Consider the following 26,259-nt stretch of genomic DNA (forward strand, 5'->3'; position numbering starts at 1 on the left):
GATTTAAGCTTCTTCAATGTGAATATTTCTGGTTTCTTCGTCATCTTGTGGTTTGGGAAACACTGATTGATATTTTTCAACATTTTATTGACCAAACAACTAATCGATTAATCGATAATTGGTCCAAGGCAATCCAGACTCTTTGCATTTCTTGTTCCCCGCTGGTGGAACACACTACCAGTTCCAACCAGAGCAGGGGCATCCCACTCTACCTTTAAAAACCTCCTGAAGATCCAGCTCTTCAGAGAGCATCTTCTCTCCTAGCACCACACGATAATTCTACTCAACAAAGAATTGTCACTAGCACTTATTGATGCACTAATAGCTCTTATTGCACTATACCTTGTTTGTTTGCTTTTATTCTTCCTGTAAGTCGCTTTGGATAAAAGCGTCTGCTAAATGACTAAATGTAAATGAAAATAATCGTTAGTTGCAGCCCTATACACGTAAAAGAACTTTTGCCCTTATTGATCTCCTAAAGCAATTAGAGAAGTAATCAATTGAAACAGTATTTTATTACATTCACTACAGTATATCAATTTTAACAGATGCTCCAATTAAAACCTTTTTTTGGATCAATCCTTGAAAATACAGCTGCAGTAAAGTTTAAATCAAAAATATTGTTTCATGATATCTGAACGTATCCAGAGTGATGAACGATATGCTGTACGATTTCTTCTTATGCTGCTTTTCAAGGTGGGAAGTCAGTCAGTGTGACATTAAAGACATACTTTTAATTGAATATAAAAGTTATTGGCAATGGAAAACATGTACAGCTACAGTCAACTAAAAAAATTACTAACAAAAGCAACAAAAAGAGACAACCTGACATTTAAAGGTTGATCAGCTGATCAGTTTCCTGATATCAAATTAGTCACCGAAATAAGTGTTTAAGCTCAGTGTCGTACATTCCCGTAAATACCGGCGAGCGGATGTTATCTCACACAGTCCGTCAGGGTTTGGTGGCGCCCGGTAGTCAGAAGAGCTCGGAGGGGAATGCATGTTTGTAGAAGTGTACAAATACAATAAACGGGCAGCAGAGGTGTGATCATCAAGGTGCGTCCAGCTGTTCCAGTAAAGTTCTTCGTCTTTTCTCCAGCTCCCCTTCACTCAGCTCGCTGCCTGACGTGTCCCAGCCACCCTGAACACAACACACAGACACTCAGTAATGTATAAACGAGGAATGAAACGTGACTAGTGTAAAGATAAAAGGTGAATCATTGAGTTTTTCAAAGGACAACCTCCTCTTATTTCATCTCTCAGACTACACACGGGTAGTGCATTGCTGTCTGCTGTTGCTGTATTTCTTATGTAAAAAAAACACAGTCGTCAATGTCGACAGCCATTTAAAAAAAAAAAAATGCTAAAAATACAGGTGCATCTCAATAAATTTATTTATGTCAGTAATTCAATTCAAAAAGTGGTAATAACACATTATATAGATCCATTACACACAGAATGAAACCTTTCATGTCTTAATTTATTTAATTTCTTCTTATTATAATGATTATGGCTTACATTTAATGAAGACCTAAAATTCAGTGTCTCAGAAAAAAATGTATATTACAAAATCCAGTTCAATCCACTTTATTTATATGTCACGTTTATAGCAAACACAAGGTTTCCAAAGTGCTGCACAAAAAGATAAACATAATAAATAGATAACACAATAAAAAAAGATAAGACAATAAAACGATAAAATACAATAAGAATAAAAATAAATAAAATGGACAAAAGACCAATTTTAAAAAGTATGTTTAATATGCAAATGTTGACCTCTGAAAAGTGTCCATCTATATGACTTAATACTTGGTTGGGGCTATTTGACTTCATCTACTGGAAATGGACTTTTCCATCATATTCTAATGTATTGAGATGCACCTGTATATATATATTTATTTACAGAGAAATGAAGAAGACTCACCTCCTCTTTTGCAGCTTTTCTTTTCGGAGACTTCTGTTTGGAGTCTGAGCGAGATTTCCCCCGAGACTTGTCGTTCTCTTTATCTTTCTCTAAGTCCTTTTCACGCTTTCCATCGCGGTCTCTTCCTTTCTTCTCACCTTCAGAGTCTGGCGATGCCTGGTTGTTAAAAAACTCACCATCAGTGCACAAAACAAACACAACAGGGACATTCAGATTATAAATACATACTGGAGAAATTAATTTCAGGGGCTTCCTGTGTACTTACAGACTTGTGGCGTCTCTTCTTGCCCTTCTTCTTGTGCTTCTTGGATTTTTTATAGCTTCTCTCTGGTTTCAGGCAGAAAATATTGGTGTAATGTTAACAGTGCTGCAGTTCTTCCATACAATGATTAATAGATCTTCTAAAAGCCACTCACCAGATTCTCCACTAGACGAGCGTTCAGAAGGAGACTTGGACTGTGACCTCTTCTTCTTCTTGTGGTATTCCTCGTCCTCAGACTCGGAGCCCTGCCACAACATTTAAGAAGAGGAATTCAGAGTTTAACCTCTTTGTGATCTGACGGCCCTCTGACTTTTTGACACCTTCTTTCTTTTAGACGCGGTGATGGGCTCAGTTTTAAGCTATAACTTTAAAAACTGACATGGCCATTTCTAAAGGTGTCCCTCTACCTTGAACCTTAGAATATCTAAATGAAATATGGTTCTATGGGTTCCCATGAGTCTGCTCTTTACAGACATGTATGCTAATCCCATGCACGTTTGGCCAAAAATCAAATAGTTAGTGAACAAATAGTTTCTTATTCAGCACAAATATGTAATTTTTGCTTGCTGTATTAGAATATTTCTGCACACTAGGGCCCCTAAACAGTTGTGGAATTGCATAAACTGGGTGTGACTGGAAAGCGGAGACTCTTGTGGATTCAATTAACAGATTTTTTATTAGTGTGGTAATGTTATTCACCCTAGACCAGGGATGGGCGACTTAAATGCTGGAGGGGGCCACAATTTTTCACAGACACTACCACAGGGCCACATATAGGACCGTGCACTTCACCAGATATGATAAAACTGCAATTTAAAATATGTTAACAGTGCAGCAACTTAACATATTTCATGCTCAAATGCATGTATAACAGTATAAATAGGAATACAAAGCAAATAAAAATAACCACTTACTGTGATTTCTTTTTTTAGTGCAAGAACAGCAGACCAACATTAATTGCAAGAAGTAATTTTGTGCATTTTTACACTGCACTTTTAAGATTTCAAATGCATGTAGTTGTACCGAGGGCCACTTCAAGTGAGGGTGCGGGCCGTATGCGGCCCCCGGGCCTCAAGTTGCCCATCCCTGCCCTAGACACTCAAATTACTCTTCAGGTTCCCATCTTTCAACCAGGTACAACTTCTAGCTACCATTGACCTGCTATCTCCCCCTAAAAATCCACTGTCTCCCACCCACAATTCTCTATAAAAGGGGGCAGAATGACATGATATGGAGTAACTGATGTTATTGTTGTAGATTATTTACAGCTCATTGTCTTATCTAAGTGCTACGAACCGATCGAGAGCGGGATCGTTTCCTGTGGTGCTTCTTGGACTTCTTCGAGTGCTTCTTTGTCTTGGAGTGGTGATGTTGGCATTCATGCTGTTGGAAAAATAGACGTCATGTTAAACGTCACCTTGGTCATCAATATTGATAAATTCAGCCCACTTCCGCTGTCCAGGCAGAATTACCTCTAAGACATGCATGAAGTCTTTGAATATCCTTTTCCTCTCAGACTCCAGGGTCACGTCTTCAAAGGCCGACTCTTTTAAGAATCTCTCTCTGATCTGAAATGATCACAAAGGTACAATGAAGTGGTCCGAAATACAGTCAAAACACAAAAGACAAGCTAGTGGGCATCGTTTTTACAAGTTATTTAAAGAATAATTAGATCTAAATAGCTGGAAGAATGATGCAAATGATATTTGAAAAGATGTTTTTTTTGCATAAATGACGTACCCCTTCCCATGTGGTCTCTGGCTCCAGTGGTGGTGTGGCCTGCTTCAGCATGTTTTTAAAGGCCGCTTCTTTTCTTTTCATCTTCCTGGCCTCCTCCTTCTCTCGCTCTCTCTCTCTGGCTTCTGCTTTCTCCAGTAACTACACAGAAAGGTTGCAAAATGGGTTAACCTATTAAATATAAACAATGAACAATGAAGCAGGCAGAGTGCTGATACAGAAGCTAAGCAGTGGACTGCTGTGGACCGGGCCAGCAGAAAAATGTCTTTTAGCCAGCTAGAAAAAGGTGGATGTAGGACTCTTACACTGTTGAACGCCAGCTTTATGTTGCCTGCATCCAGTGTGGTGGCTCTCTTGTCTGAGCTGATGACTGATCCAAAGTCCTCAAAGCTTGTGTTGACTTCCACCAGAAAGCCTTTGTCCTGACAGAGCAAAGGAAGAAAACAGAACAATAAAATATCACAACAAACCTTGTAAAAAGAAACATTGATATGAGCAGATGTGAAAAGAACAGTTTGTTCCTGTGACACTGTGCCACATATAAATGAGATTTTCACCAGAGGCACAACCATCTTACCTTAAGAATATCTTTGATGATCCTCTTTTCATCATGGTAGCGGGCCTTCAAGTCTTCCACGTAGAATTTGAACAGATCTAGAGGAGTGGAGCCTGCAGAACAGACAAGAGAAGTCAAAAGATGTACACTTTACACAGTGGTGGAAGAAATCTGTTTTATATATCGTCACACTTTTTGTCTTTTTTTTTTGCCTAAATCATCTGTTCATGCCACCTATGGTAAAATCACCTACATCCTCAGTTGATCAGATCATGTGATTTTACACCTTTAAGATAATGGCCTATGTCAAGTGTGTGACTTAAGCGGATTTATTATGCCTAAGTCAAAATAAAATGTGGCTTAGGCAATTTTTTGAACATGCCTTTGTGACTTAAGCAAGATATGGTAACACTTTATTTTGAAGGTGTCTACGTAAGAATGTCATAAACATGACATGGGATGTGTCATGAACATTAATGACACTTTGAAGTAACATTAATGCTCATGATACTTGTCATGTCATGTTTCTGACAGGCTTGTGTGACTCTTATGTAGACACCTTCAAAATAAAGTGTTACCATATCTTGCTTAAGTCACAAAGGCATGTTCAAAAAATTGCCTAAGTCATTTATTTCTCTTAAGTTACATCATTTACACACAGTGTTATTACTATGCCAATAGCCACCCTTTGTTACATCCTTTTTAGTGAAATGATCAATAAATGTCATATGTTACACTTTTGATGAAGTTTTTTGTGTTTCCTGCAAAACTTGAAAAAATGAGTTCGGTGATGATTTTAACAGGGTGACAATATTCCAAATATATTAATGGATTATTATTATTATTATTGATGCATTTATGTAAGCAGTGTTTGAATTTTCTCGAAGTAGGGCTCATTTAAACTACTTAATATTCTGTTATGAGGTTTAATTTTTTTTTAAATGTCTCATGTTTTTTATGTTACATTTTTGACCTAAAAAAAAAAACTAAAGCTGTCAGCTAAATGTAGTGGTGTAAAAAGTACAATATTTGAGTAGAAATATAGAGTTACATCAGATGGAAATACTCAAGTAATTCGAAATTATACATAAGTAGAGTACATGAATAAATGTACTTAGTTACTCTCGACCACTGACTATGTTTTATGCTGCTAAGTTGCAAAAACAATCAAAATCGTGAAAATATTAACACAGGAATCTGTGTGCTGAATGTTTTGTTGAATGTATAAGAAGCTTCTGCATCAGCGCCCTGCTGTGCTTCATACAGTATTCACATCCTGAGCTGTGTATGTTTTATTTCTGTGTTCATGTTTTGTTGTTTGCGCGTCCACGTGTGTCGGAGCGTTCAGCTGCTGTGGACGTGTGAAGCCGCGCGTGCTGCGGCCGGCTGTCCTACCCGGCTGGCCAAGCATGTTGGCAAAGCGGATGTCTGAGCTCAGGGTCGGGTACATCTCCATCCAGGCAGACATGGAGTGAAGCTGGCCGTGGTCGTGGAGCTCGTCCAGGAATTTCTGAGAGAAAAACAACAAAATATGATTTCAGGACAGAAACTGATATCCAAATAGAATTTGTCCCTTCTGTGACTTGGATTTGGATTTTTATTCAGAGTTCGTATTTTTCGTTCGTTTTTATACCTTTTCCCAGATCAAATTCAAGCACTTTTCAAGCACTTTCACATCCATTTTCAACCTTTTACACCAGTAACATAAAATAAACAAATACTATAAACTATATACTTTACTTTTGCAATCTGAAACATTTAGGACATTAAGTAACCAGGGTCTCTCTGCAGGTATTAACAAGTTAAATTTAAGACTTTTTAAGACCATATTGAATACAATTTAGGACCCATTTCACATTTATACTGGCAAAAAGTACAAAAGACATGAAGGAAAATCGGAGGCTCGAAATTACTTGCAAAGTACAGGTACATCTAAAAAAATTTGAATATTGTGAAAAAGTTCAATATTTTTTATTTCAGAAAGTGAAACTTGTATATATTATGTAGATTCATGACACACAGAGTGAAATATTTCAAGCCTGTATTTCTTGTAATTTTGATGATTATGGCTTACAGATAATGAAAACACAAAATTAAGTGTCTAAGAAATTTTGAATATTACATAAGATCAATAAAAAAATATATTTTAAACACAAATGTCAGGCTTTTGAAAAGTATCTTCATTTCTATACATCAATACTTGGTTGGGCTTCTTTTGCATGAATTACTGCATTAATATGGCAGACTTTTTTTACAATATTCTAATTTTCTGAGACACTGAGTTTTGTGTTTTCATTATCTCTAAGCCAGAATCATCAAAATTACAAGAAAAACAGGCTTGACATTTCACTCTATGCATAATTAATCTATGTAATGTATGAGCTTCACTTTCTAAAATGACAAATTGACAAAAAATGTTTAACTTTTTCATGATATTCTAATTTTTTGAGATGTACCTGTATATGAATTAATTCACAGCTCAAATTGTGACCAGGCTGCACAAGTTCTTAGTTCAGTTTTGTAGTTATGTTATAGCGTCCTCAAAAAGCGAAACATTTAAAAGAGAGACTGAAGTTTATGCATTTGTTTTAAATTAAAGTAACGTGAATACATTTTTAAATTTTCAAAAATCATATTCAAGACATTTTAAGGCCTTAAATTCAAGTTATTGGATTATAAACGCTTTAAGACTTTTTCAGACCCTGCAGATACCCTGGTAACATTTCTCCCCATTTTTGGAGATGCCTGTTTTGTCCCTCTCACCTGGAAGGCCTCTCTGTTCTTGCGCTGTCGTCTCCTCTCCCTGAGAAGAGTCTTCTGTTTCTCCTCTTCCTCCTCCTTCTCCAGCGCCCGGATGTGCTCCTCAAAACAAATGAGGGCATCTTCTTTGTCCATATCTGTCAGAATGTAACAACAGCATCAACAGGGAGAACTGAGAACAGTTCACACACACAGAACGTGGTGAATCTAGGGTTGTTTCAAACTAAAGGAGATCAAATAAAGACTCATACTCTGAAGCTCTTCATCCTCTGCAAAAGTGGGGTTGTCCAGCAGGTACTGCTGGGCCTCGGACCAGGTGGTGCGGTACGTCACGTTGGCCATGTTGTCCAAAATATTCTTCAGAGCTTCCCAGTTCCTCTTTCGTAGCTGCTTTGCTTGCTCCTGGAAATGATTGTGTTAAGAAGGAAACCAGGATGTTAATTGTGTCTTAACATACTATAATTTATGATACAGGAGCTTGAACGACTCTACATCATTATGATAATCATGCAGACTGAAAATCTTTAGGGCTGTAGCTTAGAAAGCTTCAAACGTTGACATTCAAATTCAAAATCAACAATCCAATACTCAAAATTTTTTTTCCCTTTTAATTATCAGGCTACACTAATATTATCAGCATTATAATATTTTTGAAAATTAGATTCCAGTGGTGACTGCGTAGGTTTGTCTCCAATATTACGACTAATGATCAAAACAATTCCAATAACTCCTTGTGCTTTGTAAGATCCAAACAGATTTGAAACTTAATTGGTTTCAAAATTAACAACATGTTTATCTCTCTCTGCTTCAATCCAATTTTGTTTTGGTGTGTAGCCTTTTGAAAACATTTTCACTTCGGTCAAAAAACGAGTTGAGGAGTTATATTCATTAAAGGAAGCTGATTTATACTGCTTGTCTTGCTGCAGGAGATTAATTTACATTTTATTTTTCCATAATTATTTTCTATTTACTGTACCCACATGCTACTGTTTTTTTTCCATTTCTGTCGTATCCGGGCAGTTCTGTGTGTTTTGTGTTAAAAAGAAGAAAATCTAATAAAAATATTTTTCAAAAAAAAGAAAGCTGATATAATTAAAAACATTAGCTCATCTAAAGCAATCACTCACTTTATTCAAATTAAGGATTTTGTTCCCTTTTCTTAAGGGGGTGTCAAAGCTTTATTTGAAAACATCATCAGATGTTTTGAATGTAAAAAATAAGAAAAAGAAGAAAGATATTGGGTAGAGCCCTAAAAATCTCTCGACAGACTAAGACTCTAAGTTGAGTTTTGGCTCGGCTGTGGAAACAAAGTATGGCTGGGCGATATATCGATATAAAAGATATATCTTTAAATGTGATATGGAATTAGACCATATTGCATATATTAATTTTCAATATTTTTTATTCCATTTTTTATTCTGTCTTTATATATAAATGATGCCCTTAGGGGACAAAACTAGGGTTTGTCATATTTAGTTATTTTGTAATCCGTCCAGTCCGTTATTCTTTTCTCATATAAATATATTTAATTCAGAAAAAGATTGGCCTATTTTATTTCATAGACTGGTTTTATTTAAGATATTTTTTATTTAAATGTGCACTTTATGGAGCTTTGATTTTTTTGAAAAAAAGGTTCTCCTGTTGTTATAAAGTATTTATGTTCACTTAAATAAACGGTTTCAATAAAACTACTTGTAACATGTCATATTTGGCTTTGACTTTGACTGAACATTTGCTCTGACTTTGTGATAAAAATATCGGGATATATATCATATATCGATATTCAGCCTAAATATATCGGGATATGACTTTTGGTCCATTTCGCCCAGCCCTAGAAGAAAGCCTTACCTTCTCCTTCTTAGCGAGGTAGAACAAAACATCTTCATAGATCTCCAGCCTGTCTCTCTCTGGTACACAGCTCCACACCTCTTGCTCATTGAACATCTGTTCTGCTTTCCTAGATTGCAAGTACACACACACACACACACACACACACACACACACACATTCTCATTTAGGATATTTTCATAAAATAACCCACATGAGGGCAGCATTTCACAGGCCAAATTTACCTCTCACACATTGGTTTTTAATGCTTAGTGCTAGCCATCAGAGTCACAGCTGGATAGCCACATCTCCATGAAAACAGAGTAGAAGTAAACTCCTTAAGAAGTGCAGCTGTGTTTCATGACGTATACTGAAAATATGTAATTTCCTTGAAGTAAAATAATGTATTAACTGTGAGGACACACACACACCCACACATCCACACCCACACCCACACACACACACACACACAGCCTCTCTTTTCAGTCCAGCTGCCTGCTGTGTGCCGTCAGATTACAGCCCCAGTCACCACAACAACCCCAGAGCCAGAAGAACTCTGGACCTGGCTCGTTGTCAAGGTCACCAGTCAATCAGTCCGTCCCCTCTGTCCGCCACGGTGACTTTCATACAAATGCCAAACCAAAGAGTTCTGGTGAACTGGATCTCCAGCAAGACCCAGGACCAAAACTGAAACCTTTTTAAATGTTGTTGGCATCATTTCTAATGCATAACCCCTTACTGCGTAGTTATGAGTGGTCCCAGACAATGAAAAAATACAAATAAAATGTCCTCCTAGCATAGAAATGAAGGAATATTTGGTAGAACAGGACTGATGCTGGTTAAAAAAAAAAAGGTTTAGTAAAAGTGTAAATTAATTCTCTTTGGGGTTTTTTTGTTCACTCACTCAAAAACAAAAATGCATCAAAGCCAATGATGTTGCTAGTCATTGACATGACAAAAAAAAAATAGCAAAGATTACAATTTATATACAAAAAATAAAACATAATGCCACTATATGAAACTACAGTGGCATTATGTAAACAAAGTGGCATAAAAAAAGAGTTAAACTTCTGGAAATTAATGAATGTTTGATAGTGATGATTAGGAATTAACTTGATTAAAAGATCTAATTTAGTGATAGTGGAAGATAATATATATATAAAATAACTTTACGTAACTTTTTTGACATACATTTTAGTCATCTAAGGACAGCAGGGCAACTTTTTTTAAAGTGAGACACAGATTAACAGTGTTACAAAAGCTAACGGGTCACAGCAGTTCCAGAGGAAGCTGTACAGTGCTGTAACTGCATGATGGCGTGCACAAGCTGTAGGTGACCTTTTACTGATCCCATCTGCATAATCATATTGACAATTCAGGGAACCACAAATCAATACGGAAAAACAACTTTGCGAGGTGACTGCTTCACTTACTTGTATCTGGTGGTGGATGTCATCTTGTCGTGGTTCTCCAAGAACCTTTGAAACGTCTCTTTGGACTCCTTATATTTAATTCTGGCCTCCTCTTTTTCTTCCTTCTCCGTTTGGACTTTGTAGGCATTGAACGCCTGCTTCTTCTCGCTCAGTTTGGGAAGTGCGCTTTGTTGACAAAAGAAAGTGAGAATTCGAGGTCAGATGTGCATTCTTTATTATTAATTGTTGGATCAACTGATCCAAGAAAATATTGTACCTGTAGCGAGGATCATTGATAATCATTTTCATAGCCTGTTCCCAGGAGGAGTTTGAGGACACACCCTGAAACACAGAAAATAACATTTAAAGTCAGGATGGCCTGTACTCTAAAACTGACAAGTGAAATTTCAAAACAACAGATCAGGGAAAATGAATAGTTTTATTTTCCTTTGTGGGGAAAATGCACGTGAGCCAGGCAGAGGAACAATGAGCTCTGTTGCTTTGTCTCCTAGAAGATAACACATTTCCCTAATTACTAATAGATGCTTGGTTAAGAGGTGTGGAGAGGCAATAATTCAAAGAAGTGCTACTGAGGACTTATGTAAGCGCCCTTTCTGCCACTTGCCTCTCTCGGGGAGTGACTCCTTCATCCATTATGGACTGATTCCACCGCGTGCCTCTGTCTTGTAAATTGTCACAGTTATTCTAACTCACTGAGGCATGCCACTTTCTCTCACTGTCTTAATCCCAGCCAGCCCCGTGCCTTTGATCCAATAGAGCTAATCATAAAGACAGCGCCATTAAGATCTTGCTGGAAATGGCAAGTAATCTCAGAGGAGAGCTTTGTGCACAAAATTAAAAACAGCCTAAATATAGCAGCATTCAAGGTAGGTGGTGCTAGGCCGCCTTGCGACACAACACATCCACAGCAACAGGAGGTGAAGCTTAACAACTGAGCTAAGACCTCCCAGGGGCTCATGAGGAGGGACAAGGATTAGATCCAGATGATCGCAGTGCAAAAAGATGCGCTGGTAACACCTCAGGCATTAGAAGAGAATGGTGGGATGAAATTAGCCTTAAAAACAGACTTCTATGTGTAATAGTGTACATCTCGATCATCAGGCTAAGGCAGGGTTCTTACACCTCTACAAAGTCAAATTTAAGCACCTTTCAAAGATTTTCTAGGTGAATTTTCAAGCTTTTCCGGCACCTTACAGTTGTGGTAAATGACATCTTTATATAGAGTTTACTGCTAATTTCACTTCATCACGTTAAACAAATGTATTGCGCTATAAACAGCCCAAATTATGTTTTTTTTTACTGCATTCTACATATTTCAAGCAGCTTCAGGCAATATATATTCAGGCTCCAAGCACTTTTCAAACCTTAAAAACACGTCAATTCAAGTATCTAAGGATTTACCATAATAATCCCTCTCAATCATCACTAATGACTCCATTGGTAGTGTGTGGCGGGGTCTGTATCTGTGGAGAGCCTGCCCTCTGCATGTATTTTCTCTTTTCATTTAATTTTGTTGTGTTCTGGACGTTTATGGGCGTCAGCTTTTGGCCATTGGGTGTTTATCCCCCAGCCAATAGCTGGGCATGCATCCAAGACGAAGCTATGAAAATGGCGAACATAGTGCAGAAAAAACGCAAATAAACGCCAAGCAGACAAAGCTCATTCCAAAATGAGAGTCTGGGATTGGCTTTCAGTGGCTGGCGAGCACCATGGTCAGAGGGCGAGCGCTTCTGGTGCCGCTGAGGCCAGGGAGGAGGAGCCAACTTTGAATATTCTGTTCTTTTCCTACTCATTGTATTAACAGGGCTGTAGCGTGCTCTTTATTAGCAAACAATATTTTATCAACTTTAAACAGACAGCACTTTTTAAAAACATTTGGTCAATTTTTTTACATTTTTGAACAGGATCACAATGAAACTACACCCAGCCCGACTCAAACCTACAATCTTTGTAGCTGCCGTGGAACTTACAAGTTAAAGTGTAAAGTATTTATGGTGCTGCTCACAGCTACAGCAAAAGCATATTAATGGATCCTAATGTATGTCCAGGTAGGCGTGCTGATGGTTTTTACATTTGACCTACTAAATGTCAGGTAATGTGAACATGCACTACAGGCTGACAGCGACAACATGGCCGCTCCTACAGCGTGAAGCCCCCAGTTCACCTGCATGTTAACGCTATTTGACAGCATGACTCACCTTCTCCTTCAGCAGCTCTTTGAAAGCCTGCTTGGCCTCTTCCTTCGTGTTCCATTTGTAAGTTTTCTTCTGAAGTTCTGGCCGTTCTTCTTTTACCACTTCGACACTGCGAGCAAAGCAAGACGTTAATGCATTTACTTAGCATTGTGTTTGCATGAAGCATTTAAAACATGGAGCATTAAATACATTTATGAGACACAAAAATAGGCCTCCCCATCCATGAATACATTAAGTTGCAAGAGTGCCGTGTACATAAAGCCAGTGTCATTATGTCTTGATGTATATGGTGTGTGTGTGTCTGGGTGCTGGAGACAGCACCCGTCTCTCCATCAGACAGAACTGTTTACCTGGCTGTGGCCTCCGTGGCGGCTGAGCTCTCTGAGGACGCCACAGGTGCATCTGCAGTCTTGACCTCAGCTGCGTGATGCACGGCCGCCTGAGACAGGTGTTCCTCTGAGACCGCTGTTGCAGTTTCTGCTTCCATTACGCTTGACATAGTGGCTGTATTATCTGCTTGCACTGCAGGAGCTGCTGCGATGCCAGGAGCCATTGCCTCAACCGTTCTGAAATCACACCATGAAGGGTCAAAGCGTTACACACCGTCGGACGCCAGGACAATGTAGCTGACTGGAACATAAAGGGTCACTACATGGAAATTAAAAATGTTAAAATGAACTAAAAAAAAAAGGCTTTTGATCACGGAGGGAGAAATCATGTTTAACAACTGCTGTATTTGTTGTTAATAATACATAGTGCCGCAGTGAGGAGTAAACGAAGGTAAACAGGAAGCTCTTACCCATTCTCCTCTGCTTTGATCATAGCTGGAATAGACAAAAGGAGATAGCTGTTAGGGCACTTGTTTTCATTTCAAAGCATGCTGCAGATGAGAGAACAGCACAGAGATAAATGTACCGCAGGAGCCACAAAATGTTCCTGTATTTGTGCTGCCTGCTCTTGTACATCAATGATGTACCAGACCACCTCTAATGCAGGGCGTTTTCCGTCAAACAAGCCAGCGGCCTCCAATTCATCATGCTGTTAAAGGCTCAACCATGGAGCACAGCACAGCACAGTATGGGAGATCAGTGCACTCCTCACAACAGGTTTAACGTTAGCAGACAGCAGCTCTTTACCTTCCAGATCCTCCAGCTCTTTGGGTTTGGTCCATCTGGACTCCTTCGTCTGAGAGTTGTAGTAATAAGGCTTTCCTGTGTCTGACTTGTACTCCTTCCAAGGGCACTTAGACAACATTTGCTAAAGAAGGAGCAAAACAGAAGGGAGAATATTTCAGTTGTGATAACTCTTGAGATGTTAGGATTCATATTCAAAATGTCCCTTGGTTGGTGTGACTGCTCCATATGAGTCTCTATTTGAGGCTCTTTCACTGATGTTGTGATGGCTGTATTTATATTCAATTGTATTTAATTGTTTATGTTAACTGTGTTTAAATGTTGTAACTTGTCACTTTTTATGCTGCTTTCTTGGCCAGGTCTCTCTTGGAAAAGAGATTTTTTAAATCTCAACGAGACTTTTTACCTGGTTAATATATATATATATATATATATATATATATATATATATATATATATATATATATAAATATAAATAAGAACTCCTATATCTACTTTATTTGTATATTAGAGCTGCACCAAATAGTTTGTAGCTTTATTCATGGTGTTGATAATCAAATTCTAAATCAACATTTGAATGCTGCACAGCTTTTATTTTTGCATTTCTATTGATTATGTTCCAACCTGGTATTTCTGCAGAGTTGCAGAAATGTAAAATGTATTGAAAGAAAGATAGATGTAATCATTTTTAAAATTCACAACATGTTTCTGTCTAATTAAATACTCTGCTTCATCCATATTTGTTGGCATTCAGACACATTTTCACTGTGGTCAGAAAAATGTTTATTCTCCCAACTTGCCGCACACAAGGGAGCCACGCACCTGTGTTAACAGGGTAGTTTTTCAGCAAAGTGGGGAGTTATGTTAATTAAAGAAAGTCTATGAATTGAAAAAAACAAACATTTAATCTAATGAAGCACTTTTATGAAATTGAGGATTTTTTTATAAATTGTTTTCTTTCTTATTGTAATGATGTCATAAAAAACAAACATTTGGTACAGCCCTAACACATGTATCACTGACTGTACTTAGTATGTGCGACTTGTCATATACTGTATGTAAGAAGAGCCTTTTAAGGACTGCAGACGTGTAAAAAAAGTATGTGAATATAAAAGTAAATAAGCTAATGGTTGCCAGGGTTAGACATTAATCATGTAAGTAGGAAAGGTCTGTACCTCTGCAGGAGATTTGAGATCATCCGGTTTTTCCCATGTGGACTGCTTGGTCTCTGTATTGTAAAAATAAGTCTTCCCATCCAGTGATTTGTGTTCTGTCCACAGGGACTTCTGAGGCGGACAAAAACAACAAATACATCAGCGGTTTCAGGGTGAAATAAAAACAACTTAGACTATTTCAAATTGCTTTTACAACTCCAAATTAATATTGCCAGTTCTAAAACATACATCTTTCCATTTTCAATGTGCACAAACCTTCTTTGGCTGGTCTTCCTGTGGAGATCCATTTGTGGTGCTCTACATGGTTAAAAAGGAACAAATGAAATGTTGGCAGACTGCAGTTACTGAGATGACAGGAGACAAAAGTCTGGAGCTAATGATAAGAACTCTAAATTGTCAAAGTTGTAAACGTGCAATTACTGCAAATAAAGAAAAATGCTGTTACACTTACAGCTGTTCCAGGTGCAGCAGCTGTGAGGATAAAAACGCAAATCAGTCAGACGCTGTACTTCTAATGAACACAAAATATGAAAGAATATGATTTGTAAGTAAAATGACTAATTAAGGTTCTCACCTGTGGAGTCAACACCAGGCTGTGGGGAACAAAACATTTGTATTAGTGGATTATTTCCCCGAGAAACACTCACAAATCTGGACGTTTACTCTAACGCTGAATAATGAATTCAGCTGGGAATACAGACTCATCACTCACAATACACAGTAAGTGACAAAGCTTTCCCTAATTAGTACACTCCACAACTCCACACCCTCAAGATGCAAAAATATACTTGTGATGATAAAGTGGATGTCTTACAATATTCGAAGACGTGTGGATGTCACCAAAATAAATATATCAGATTGCTCATTTACATAACTTGCCTCACTATTAAAGAAAAATTAGCAGAAGAAAACCTCATGTGTTTCATTACGTCAACAGTGATTCACAGCTAAATTAAAGCCAAAACAAAAAAAAGTGACAATGAGGGACGTATTGCACGCAGGTGTTCATTTTAATTTTAATCATCCACTGTATTTAATCATGTTTCTCAGCTTTCATTTCAACGTGTCGTTAAAAATAGATTTTTTTTAATGGAATGACATCAAATCGTATCCAACAGTGTTACTTGGCAGTGCAAATCATTCACTTATAATTTCACAGGTTGCAGTGTATTTTTAAGGGGTGTGAAGCAGAGCAATGATGGAAAAAAAATAGTGAGGAAAGTTACCGGTCCCGTTGGTTGTACGGCCGCAGCTGGCATGCGAGGGGGCATCATCATCCCTGGCATCATAGGTGGCATCATGCCTGGCATCTAATAAAAGAAGCATCATGAAATATTCATCTGGCATTTCTGTGCCACCCAGTGCAGGAAGAAGTATTAAGACACAGTGTGAGAAAGGGTGTTGGTGTGGAAGGCTGCTTGCAGCTGGGGGGAAAGGTGAGAGTGAAACTGAGTCTGCTGCGATTATCCAATGGTGTGATGCCACAGCTTGGCATCTGTGAAGCAGCAACACACCAAACTACAGTCCCTCACCACCTTTTTAGACTTGTGTCCCTGGCATCTTGATCAAACACCCCCAAGTATCACACTTATTTATATACATGGCACGATCACATATGCTAGCTAAATGTTTCACAAATAAACTAAATTTAAAGAGTGTGTTTCCCTCAGCAGTATTCAGTCAGTCAGTCAGTAGTAGAGGTTCAAAAAGATGTAACAGTTCAATGGCATCTCCTCTGCCACAAGCTATACATAATAAATAATAGTAATACATTTTATTTATGGCCGCCTTTCACGTCACCTTACAAACACAGCAACAAACATTACATAAAACAGCAAACAAACATCTTCCTTCAGATGACATTTTTCAATGCTGAACAAGCTGAAGAACAGGGAAGCTAAAAATAAAATTTCTAATGAGCAGCAATGAGGTGATCATTAAACATTGTGCTCACCAAAGGAGGGACAAAATGTCCTCTGAATAAAAAACAAGTGCATGGAGCATGCAACCCTTATTGCTTACTTTTTTTTTTTTTTGTAAGTGCAACTGGGCAAAAACCACAAGTCACCTGTCATGATCAGACAGGTTGCAGATAAGCCAACATGTCCATTTTGTCAGATTAAGCTACCACTTTATCTGGAGGTAAGTTGATTGAAAATAATTGCACCATAATGTCAGTAATCATCACTCACTGCACAGGAAAATCCAGGAGTGTACACATCTGCAGCAGCTACAGTGGGTCAAAGGTACACCAGGAAGTCACTGTGTATACTCTGATGGATGTTCAGCATTTGCTTTTGATTATTTTCCAAGAAAAACCTCTTTCCCACTGGACAAAAAACCCACTAACACCCACTAACATCTGTCCTTTGTCTGTAGTGGGAAAGGTTACAATCTGCATTTATTCCCCGGACAAATTACTCTGCAGCACTCAAGTATTTATCAGATCCAGCTCTGATCAGCAGTAATGGAAACATGACACCAGGATGGACAGGCGAATTTTCCTCCTTTTTGCCGCACAATGCTATGACATGCTTTACATCCAACTTTATGCAACTTGCTGACATCATTCATTTCTCTCCCAGCGGTGCTTAAATATTGTTCCAAATTAATCTGCACCAAGTTTGAGAGAAACACCAAATAAATAACAGATATAAAAAAATAAGTACCCGCTGTTATACTTTCCCTGGCCTTCAGGCTGCTTTCTTCTGTATACTAACCCTGTTTACTGGTGCATTTTTGACAGTGAACGTGATGCCAAAAAGATGGAAAAACAGAAAGGCATACTCATCTTCTGGCAATCTGAAATGAGTCTATGGCCTATTTTTAGCAGCTTTTCCAGCATTTGAAAAATATACTTGCTCATTTTATTGGAAATGGTTATATGTTTGAATAACCTGAAATGTTATCTGTCTGAGCATTCATGTGTCACACCCATTTCCTTGTAATGTTGCAGCACTTTCAATGACCCATGTTCATTTATGTCTATTTTCAGAAAATTCAAAGGCCTTGGTTTCCCCCCCTCAACTTCATAAACTTTCAAGGATTTCAAGGACTCAGGAAACCAAGTACAATGCTGTAAAACTACACATGAGTCGACCAAGTGGCAAAGCAGTTGTATACAAACGGTTTCTTCTTTTAATACAGTCACAAATCAACCACTCGGGACTGTGCACTCTGGAGCAACATTAATTGTCTATTTTAAAGTAATAACATCTGCCATCTAACTTTTTTATTTATCTGCGTAGTAAGTCCTTGTTTGATTCAGAGCAGCAGAAACACAGGCAACTAAGTCCTTAGAATAAACAAATCCAACAAACTAGAGAGATAACTCAACAGGCTTCCTACAAGGCTCACCTGTCCCATTGGCGGTGCCCCCATTGGTGGCATTATACCAGGGGGGATTATACCAGGAGGCATAGGAGTCATGCTAGGTGGTCGCTGTCCCATAGGAGGCATTCCAATGGGAGGGAAATGAGGCGGTATTCCTGGTGGTCCCATCTAGACAAATTAATAGAGAGAGAGGAAAAGACGCATTCAATTAAACATTAATGAAAACCTTTGATATTTACTACTCTTAGTTCAACCCTGTATGCTGACTGGAAATTAGAGGTGTAAAGCTAATTGTCATGAATATCTGTCACTGACTTACAAACGGGGGAGGTATCCCTGAGGGCGGCACACCTGGATAAGGTGGCGCTTGGCTCGGGCCATTATTAGCGTCCGATGAAGACTGTCATGAATAAGAAATACCACACAGAGTTAGTGAACTCACAACAGCCTGTGGTGTAACACGTAATTAGCAACGTGCAGAATTCAATTAAGCCACCTTTGCTGTTTTTACGGATGTATTTTAAAATACTAATAAATTATTATTTTTTTCATGACATGCACAACCTAAATCTCAGTACTATTAGTTTAAAACGGTAGTATAAATTGCAATATTCTTTAAAAGGGGAGTGGACAAACTATAAGAAACACCTCTTAGCCTCCAAAATCATTTTAGTGTCGTGTACCTATATGGAAATATGTTGAAAGATTTTAAAAAGCACTAAACAATTTCCAAGCGTTACTCAGTCTGCAACACGACATTTGTAAGCACACAGGCATGGATTTTTCGGAGCAGAATCAGATTTGAGCAAGCAATTCCAATCATTCATGCAATTGTTTCTGAGTATGCTCCCTCAATTTCCTCCAGCTGTTTGGCAGCTGACACAATTTTTGACGAGCAAGCTGCAACAGGATGCACCTACATCTGGATGTTGGGGTCTTTTTAAAAATCCATTAAAGCGATAGGCAACCCATCATATGACTATTTAGGACAACATGTGATTTTATACCGTCCTAACTATACATGTATGTTGAGCTCTTAAGTCTGGTGATCCAACTGATCCATTTACCGTCATCTAGCTCATTCATGGTATGTTAAAATATGTAATAACTCTATATCAGCAGCACTCACAAGCATTAAGACAACCAGCAATTATCAGGATGTGCTTTATGGACTCTTGTTTGGCAGTTCAAGAAGATCATAATCATAGGGGTACTTTCAATCAATAAAGAACTTGTAAATTATTTGAGACAGTAGGCAGACACAGCGACCTTAACAGTACACTTTATATTGTGGTCCTCAGGTCACAGAGACCCGTTTCATGAGAAATAAATTACTAGTTAATTACACTGCTATACTCAGAAGCAGGCAGTAAAATAACATTGACCTCTTTAATATATCAAAGAAGAGTTTTCATTCAGGGTATTCAGACTGACTGTAGCTCCACAATTCCTCTTGCATGCTCAAATCATCTATAAATCATCAAGTACATGACATTGTCCTCGCATAAATCTGAATGTCTTGCCAATCTGGGGCCGGATTCACAAAAGTGTTTCTTAGATAAAACTTAAAAAAATCCTAATGAAAAAAAAATTAAGAATTCCTAAGAATGTTTTTAACTGCTATTCACCATTTTTTTCTTAAGAATTGTCGTATGTCTTAGTAACTTCTTAGTTTTCTCACTTAGGATGCCCTTAGATTTTTAACTTATGATCACTAGATCATTAATTAACTAGCATCAAATACAACAACTGCCTCAGTGATTGTGGGGGAACACAAGTATCTTTAATAAAACTCAAACTCTTTCAGTTCACTGTTTCTAGTAGTTCTTCTAGTTTTCTATCGTTACTTTTAAGTTTACTGTTCCCTTTTTTGGTTTGACCTTTTTTGACCTACATATCCTCCAGCTTCTCCTGCTCTACCTCCTTCAGCCTCTCCCCTTGTATCTCCTTCTGCATCTCTACTATCCGTCACCTGACAAAAATATATTGATGTATGACATGAACAGTGTGACAATTTGCGGTGTAACAATCATCAATTTTGATGATACGGTTATCGAGAAAAAAAACGTAGTTTCACAATTATCATGAGTATGGATGTATAAAATCACATTTGTAATCCGATCCTTTATTGTATTTTCCCTAAATCTTTGATTGTTGGTGTTTTTTTAAACAGTTGCTGCCTTTCAACACACATGAAAATAATGAATAAAAATAATCAAAAGTGTATCTCTTTGGCATTAAATATAAGCTTCTTTCTTTAAAATCTCTGTTGAGGTTTGAAGTTATAATAATAACAATAATATATTTTATTTATCAGCACTTTAAAACTCAAACACACTTTACAAGATTACTGAGAGCTTTGTAATTGATGAGGAGGATCTTGAAGTGGATGCTGCTTTATTGGGAGCCAGTGAAGGTGTTGCAGGATGGCTGTAATCTAAGTAATTTACACTTTGACTTCCAAAGAAGTCTCTTATGTCCACTTTCAAAAACGGCCTTTTGAAAAAAATGTAGGGGACATGTCCTCTGTGTACCCCCCAAAAACTATTATTATTTATTTTAGTATAAAAACTAACCTTAACTTACAATAACCCTATATATATATTAGTCTGGCTGACATAACTCCTTCATTTGTAAAGAAAGAAATATTACATAGAGTAATTTAGTTTTTTGGGACTTTATTGTGAGTTATATTGTAACTTTAAACTAGCGAGAATGCATAAACGTTACCAGAGTAACTAAGGTTACCAGAGTAACTATGGTTACTAACCGCCACCTATAGTGTTAGCTGTCTGACAGGCTCTAATAGCAATTAACTCTAGTTTCACTTTTTTAAAATCTACCTGGCGTTAATTATCATTAATAACAAACACCTGAATTATCCAATATCTTTCTTTTGGAGCTCGGTAATTTTAAGTTGCTAGGTAACTTCTACCGTATGAAATACTGCTCGGGCTGAATGACTACAGACTCTGTCTAAACCCTGGTGAAGAATAATGGTTTACGTAGAGCTAGCGCTAGAGTGTAGCTAGTTAGCTAACTGCTTAGCTGGCTAAACACGTCTTCTACAGGCCTTGGGTCTAAGTTTATAAGTATCGCTAGATGTACTTCCTCACGTTGTATATAACCAATACTATCTGCATTTAAGGGCTTTCTAATTCTATTTTATAATGACCATCAATTCCAGGACATAGTCGGGGCCATGACGATAAGTGTGCCGCTCTGTTAGCGCGGTGCTAGCACTACATGCTAACCGGTGATATTAAGGAACGAGCAGGTCGTTATAGCATTATAAAGACACAGAGTCGGTCATTAATCAAACGTTCACTAAGTACAGATACACGTATACAAATTACGGGCTTTTGCTTTACTGTAAACTATCTATTCTTTTGAATGGTAGCACTCACCATGTTGACGAGAGGGTCTGAACCTCCAAGACACTAGAGCACCTCTCAACAACGAGCCACACGATTGGTTCAACTCCATCCGGGACACTCGAGCACCTCTCAACAACGAGCCACACGATTGGTCCAACTCCATCCGGAGGTCAAAGGTAAAGACTCGGGAGCGTCAGTGTGCGGGACTCATGTGCAGGAATGCGCAATAAAGACAGAGTAAACTAACTCACTATATCGTCACCCAGTTAAAATAATTGCCTAACTCATTTTTTCAAGTTTCGCAGGAAACACAAAAAACTTCACCAAAAGTGTAACATATGACATTAATTGATCATTTCACTCAAAAAGGATTTAACAAAGGATGGCTATTGGCATAGTAATAACACTGTTTGTACATTATTGTCACACTGTTAAAATAATCATTTTTTGCCCAAATTATTTTTTTTGCCTAAACCATCTCCTCATCACGCCCACCACCTATAGTAAAATCACCTCCATCCTCAGTTGATCAGATCATGTGATTTTACCCCTTTAAGACAATGGCCTATGTCAAGTGTGGGACTTCAGCGGGACAAGAGTGACATGAGCGTGTCATAAACATGACATTAATGACACTTTGAAGTAACATTAATGCTCATGATACTTGTCATGTCATGTTTCTGACAGGCTTGTGTGACTCTTATGTAAACACCTTGAAAATAAAGTGTTACCATACCTTGCTTAAGTCACAAAGGTATGTTCAAAAAATTGCCTAAGTCACATTTTATTTTGACTTAGGCATAATAAATCCGCTTAAGTCCCACACTTGACATAGGCCATTATCTTAAAGGGGTAAAATCACTTGATCTGATCAACTGAGGATGGAGGTGATTTTACTATAGGTGGCCGGCATCATGAGGAGATGATTTAGGCTAAAAAAAAAAAAGGCAAAAAATGATTATTTTAACAGTGTGATGATAATGTACACACAGTGTTATTACTATGCCAATAGCCATCCTTTGTTACATCCTTTTTGAGTGAAATGATCAATAAATGTCATATGTTACACTTTTGGTGAAGTTTTTTGTGTTTCCTGCGAAACTTGAAAAAATGATTTAGGCGATTATTTTAACAGGGGGACAATATTGAAACTGTTACTCATTTATTTTGGTACTGCCCCTTTGTCCAAGGTCTCTGGATTGATATTTGTAGCTTTATTGCAAGTAATGTTGATAAAGATTTTAAGTTGTTTTGGAGTGATGTACTATTTGGGCTCTCTGACTTTAACAAAAATAAAGAAAAAGTCAATCAAATATTTATTATAAACCTCATCATACTGATGGTGAAATTTCATATTCATGAATGTAAATTTGCTTGAAGAAAACCATCTTTTGTTGCCTTTCACAATGAGGTCAGGCAGTACATCGCTTGGTTAGCTGGAGACCTGCAGGTTTGCCACCCGTGACCTAATCTTTCCTCGTCTAGGCCTATTTGCATATGTGCGTCAAACAGCCCGTAGGCCTACATAGGCCTATTTGCCATGGGATTTGGCAGTAATGGTTGAAAAAGTAACAGACCGGGGAACATAGGACCCTTTTTGGGGAAAGCGGGGAAAAGGGGTCCTATGTTCCCCAGTTTCATACAAAGAGGGGAACATAGACACGCTCCCGGTGAAAAATGCAAAAACAGATCCCACTTTTGTGATTGCAGTAAAAGTTGTTTTTGTGTTACTGAGATTGTATCCACTTGGTGGTGCATTGTTTATACATGATAGCATTTCTAAAATTGATATTTTTTAAATTTCAGTATATCACCATGCTAACATCACGTACTAAATCATGATCACTGCACCATACACTTGCCAATACCCTGCTGTAATAATGAAATGTGATAAGTAATTCAAAAGACAGATGAAATGATTTGTATATATCATAACTGCTAAACATAGACACACTGTCAAAGATAGATCAGATAAAAAAAAACACAAAAAAAAAACATGTATAACACATATAGAATAGACATAGAGCTACATTTTAAGTAGGTATAAAAACAGCAAATAACAAAAACGGGTCAGTTCAGTCAGTACCTACAGGTGTACCTACTGTATGGGATCATAGTAACTGTACTGTACAAGTGGTGCAAAGAACATTGCCATACAGTCTATCCTGGATGGCAACACAATAAGGCAGGGGTGTCAAACTCTGGCCCGCGGGCCAAATTTGGCCCGCAGTGTAATTTTATTTGGCCCGCGAGCCAATATCAAATTATTATATTATTATTGTACTATAAAAGCTGACCCGCCGGTATTATACGCCGCATGTACCGCTAATACTAGATTTATTATTGTTATTTTATTTTTAAATGTATTAACCTGTTGAAAAACTTTATTTTGATATTTAAATCAGAAGGATGCAAATAGAAAAGAGGCATACGATTTTTATTTCATTTTTATTTAATAAATTAATGACATTGATGTGTTTTTTATGTGTTTTTTTTTATAAGTGTTGCTGGTTCCATATTTAATGTTAAAGCAAAACATGTTTGGTATATATTAAAAGATTTATTTGTTCAATGTTGGCCCGCGATTTTATTCAAGTTTAAAATTTTGGCCCATTGTGTATTTGAGTTTGACACCCCTGCAATAAGGCAATGCACTGTATACACAGTAATGGCTTTTGTGTATGCTGTATATGTATATCTGTTCTACAGCTTGCATAGACAAGTTTTACCACATCACAGCAGTTTTCTCGTACTCACTAAAAGGGGTCTATTGTTTGAAAAGTTGGATATTATGCCATTAAGAATTGTCATTATGACCTTAATTACATTCTATGTTAGATAATCCACTTATTTGCAATCCTCACCCTGATGATACAGCATCCTTTGCCAAAGAGGTTGTTCTGTGCTCTGTTACAATGAGTGAGTTTGTCCCCTGTTGTTTTAGATGTTATAACAGGTATCCATTTCAGAAGCTGGAGTGGCTTGTGTTCAGACACAGCAAAATTACCTTGGTGTATTGGGGATCATTTGGAGAAGTGGCTGTGATTTTCCAATTATTGGCTTCTGTGACAGTGTTCTCCTGGCAGTATGTAGCTGGAATGATTCCCAGTGATGGGGGGGGGAATTAGAAAGTGGTCAGACTATACACTTTTTACCTCTTTAAGTGCCATTCACATGGCTGTCGTCGTCATTCTTTCTTTGTTCCTTTTGCTCCTGCAGCCTTATATTTTTCACTCAAAACAAGGTTAAGCAGTAGCTCACCCATTATGAGGGTTATTCAAACAGAAAATTAGGTTGATGGCCTACTGAACACATTGATTTTCATTTACTGCTGCTCTGTAGAGATGCCATGTGCACTGTCTTAAACATTTTGAATGACTATGGTATGTATCCAAGATCTTTTCAAAACGGATATGACAGATGTATGTGATGTGCAGCTTCTCTATAAGCTGCTCAGTGCCGTTGTTTACTGTGGAGTTGTCCCTGGGATTGAGAGTGCTATTGAAGTGTGAAGCATGCAACACAGAGTTGGGAAACAGATGAGGCCACACTCAAGGTAGACCGCAATAAAGTCTGATGTATTTACTGACAAGTGCAGGAGAATTTCCTATCCATTCTCCTAACAAGGCAAAAAGACAACAAGGCGACAGTGAGAGGCAGTGATTGATCGAACTTCAACATAATGATGGGAGTCAGTCAACCACAGAGCATCACTTCTTCTTCTCCTTCTTCTTCTTTAGGGAAACAAACAAACAAACATAAGCCGAGCCATGAATCAACACCGTTGCATAGCTGCAAATGTTTTTGGATGGGCTGAGTGATGAAGAAGAAAGATTAGCCTATTTAAAAGCAATGTTAAACTCAGGCCTAGAGACTAGAGAAAAGTTGAAAAGAGTTAAGACATTTCCTCAAACTGGTGTTCTCAACAAGTATTTAATCCTCTGGAGTCGTGATCAGATCATGCAACGTTTTCAAAGCGCTGTAAAAAAAAAAAAAAAAAGTCACATAGAGCACTGTTGTCAACTTCAATCCAAATTACAGACTTGAAACTTTCATCAGATTTTTGTTTCATGCTGCTCGGTCATGTAAAACCAAAGATATGATAGTTTAAATCTGATAGTACAAAAATATTTATTCAAGCGTAAAAGAAGGATGGGACGAGGCAGGCAGTGCATTTTACAAAATCAGCTAACACTATTCCTATAAATATACATGTTTTTATCGGAATTTATTGTATATAGTTGTTTTTTATTTTAATTTCATCTTTATATGTTCATAATTGCAACCTACGTTTACATTTAAAGATCCAAAGCAGTTCATTGAGCATATTTGTGGTTTTTATTGTAATTAATAGTATAATTTTATGTCAGAGTTCATGATTTTTGTGTATTTTTGGGGCTCAATATGTTAATAAAGTAGGTTAAAGTGAATCAGATCATGATGAAGTTGTGCTGAAAAAATGGATACCAAACATGAGTATAATAAACATTTTGTATGTGGTAAAGGACAAATAGGCTCAGACTCCAGAGGGTTAAGGGAGAAACAAA

General features: G+C 37.7%; 1 protein-coding gene across 2 annotated transcripts; it reads right to left on the reverse strand.

Moving 5' to 3' along the window:
* Positions 1–714: 714 nt before the first annotated feature.
* On the reverse strand, positions 715–21,880 carry prpf40a (PRP40 pre-mRNA processing factor 40 homolog A). 2 transcript variants are annotated; one of them, XM_059342983.1, is made up of 27 exons: positions 21,743–21,803; positions 18,655–18,735; positions 18,360–18,503; positions 16,229–16,312; positions 15,577–15,595; positions 15,454–15,473; positions 15,258–15,299; positions 15,003–15,113; positions 13,831–13,951; positions 13,494–13,518; positions 13,045–13,260; positions 12,698–12,803; positions 10,756–10,820; positions 10,500–10,664; positions 9,088–9,196; positions 7,491–7,641; positions 7,243–7,376; positions 5,875–5,989; positions 4,501–4,592; positions 4,229–4,345; positions 3,927–4,064; positions 3,659–3,754; positions 3,483–3,569; positions 2,341–2,431; positions 2,190–2,251; positions 1,925–2,080; positions 715–1,141 (listed from the first exon to the last, which is right to left on the reverse strand). In XM_059342983.1, exons 1-27 carry the CDS (start codon positions 21,743–21,745, stop codon positions 1,052–1,054), a joined length of 2,640 nt encoding a protein of 879 aa, XP_059198966.1. In that variant the 5' UTR covers positions 21,746–21,803; the 3' UTR covers positions 715–1,051. The 2 variants fall into 2 exon arrangements, with proteins under 2 accessions (XP_059198966.1, XP_059198967.1); XM_059342984.1 differs by lacking the exon at positions 18,655–18,735 and having other exon boundaries at positions 21,743–21,880.
* Between the last annotated feature and the right edge of the window lie 4,379 nt (positions 21,881–26,259).

Source organism: Centropristis striata, chromosome 10 (genome assembly GCF_030273125.1).
Source record: "Centropristis striata isolate RG_2023a ecotype Rhode Island chromosome 10, C.striata_1.0, whole genome shotgun sequence".
Lineage (NCBI taxonomy): Eukaryota > Metazoa > Chordata > Actinopteri > Perciformes > Serranidae > Centropristis > Centropristis striata.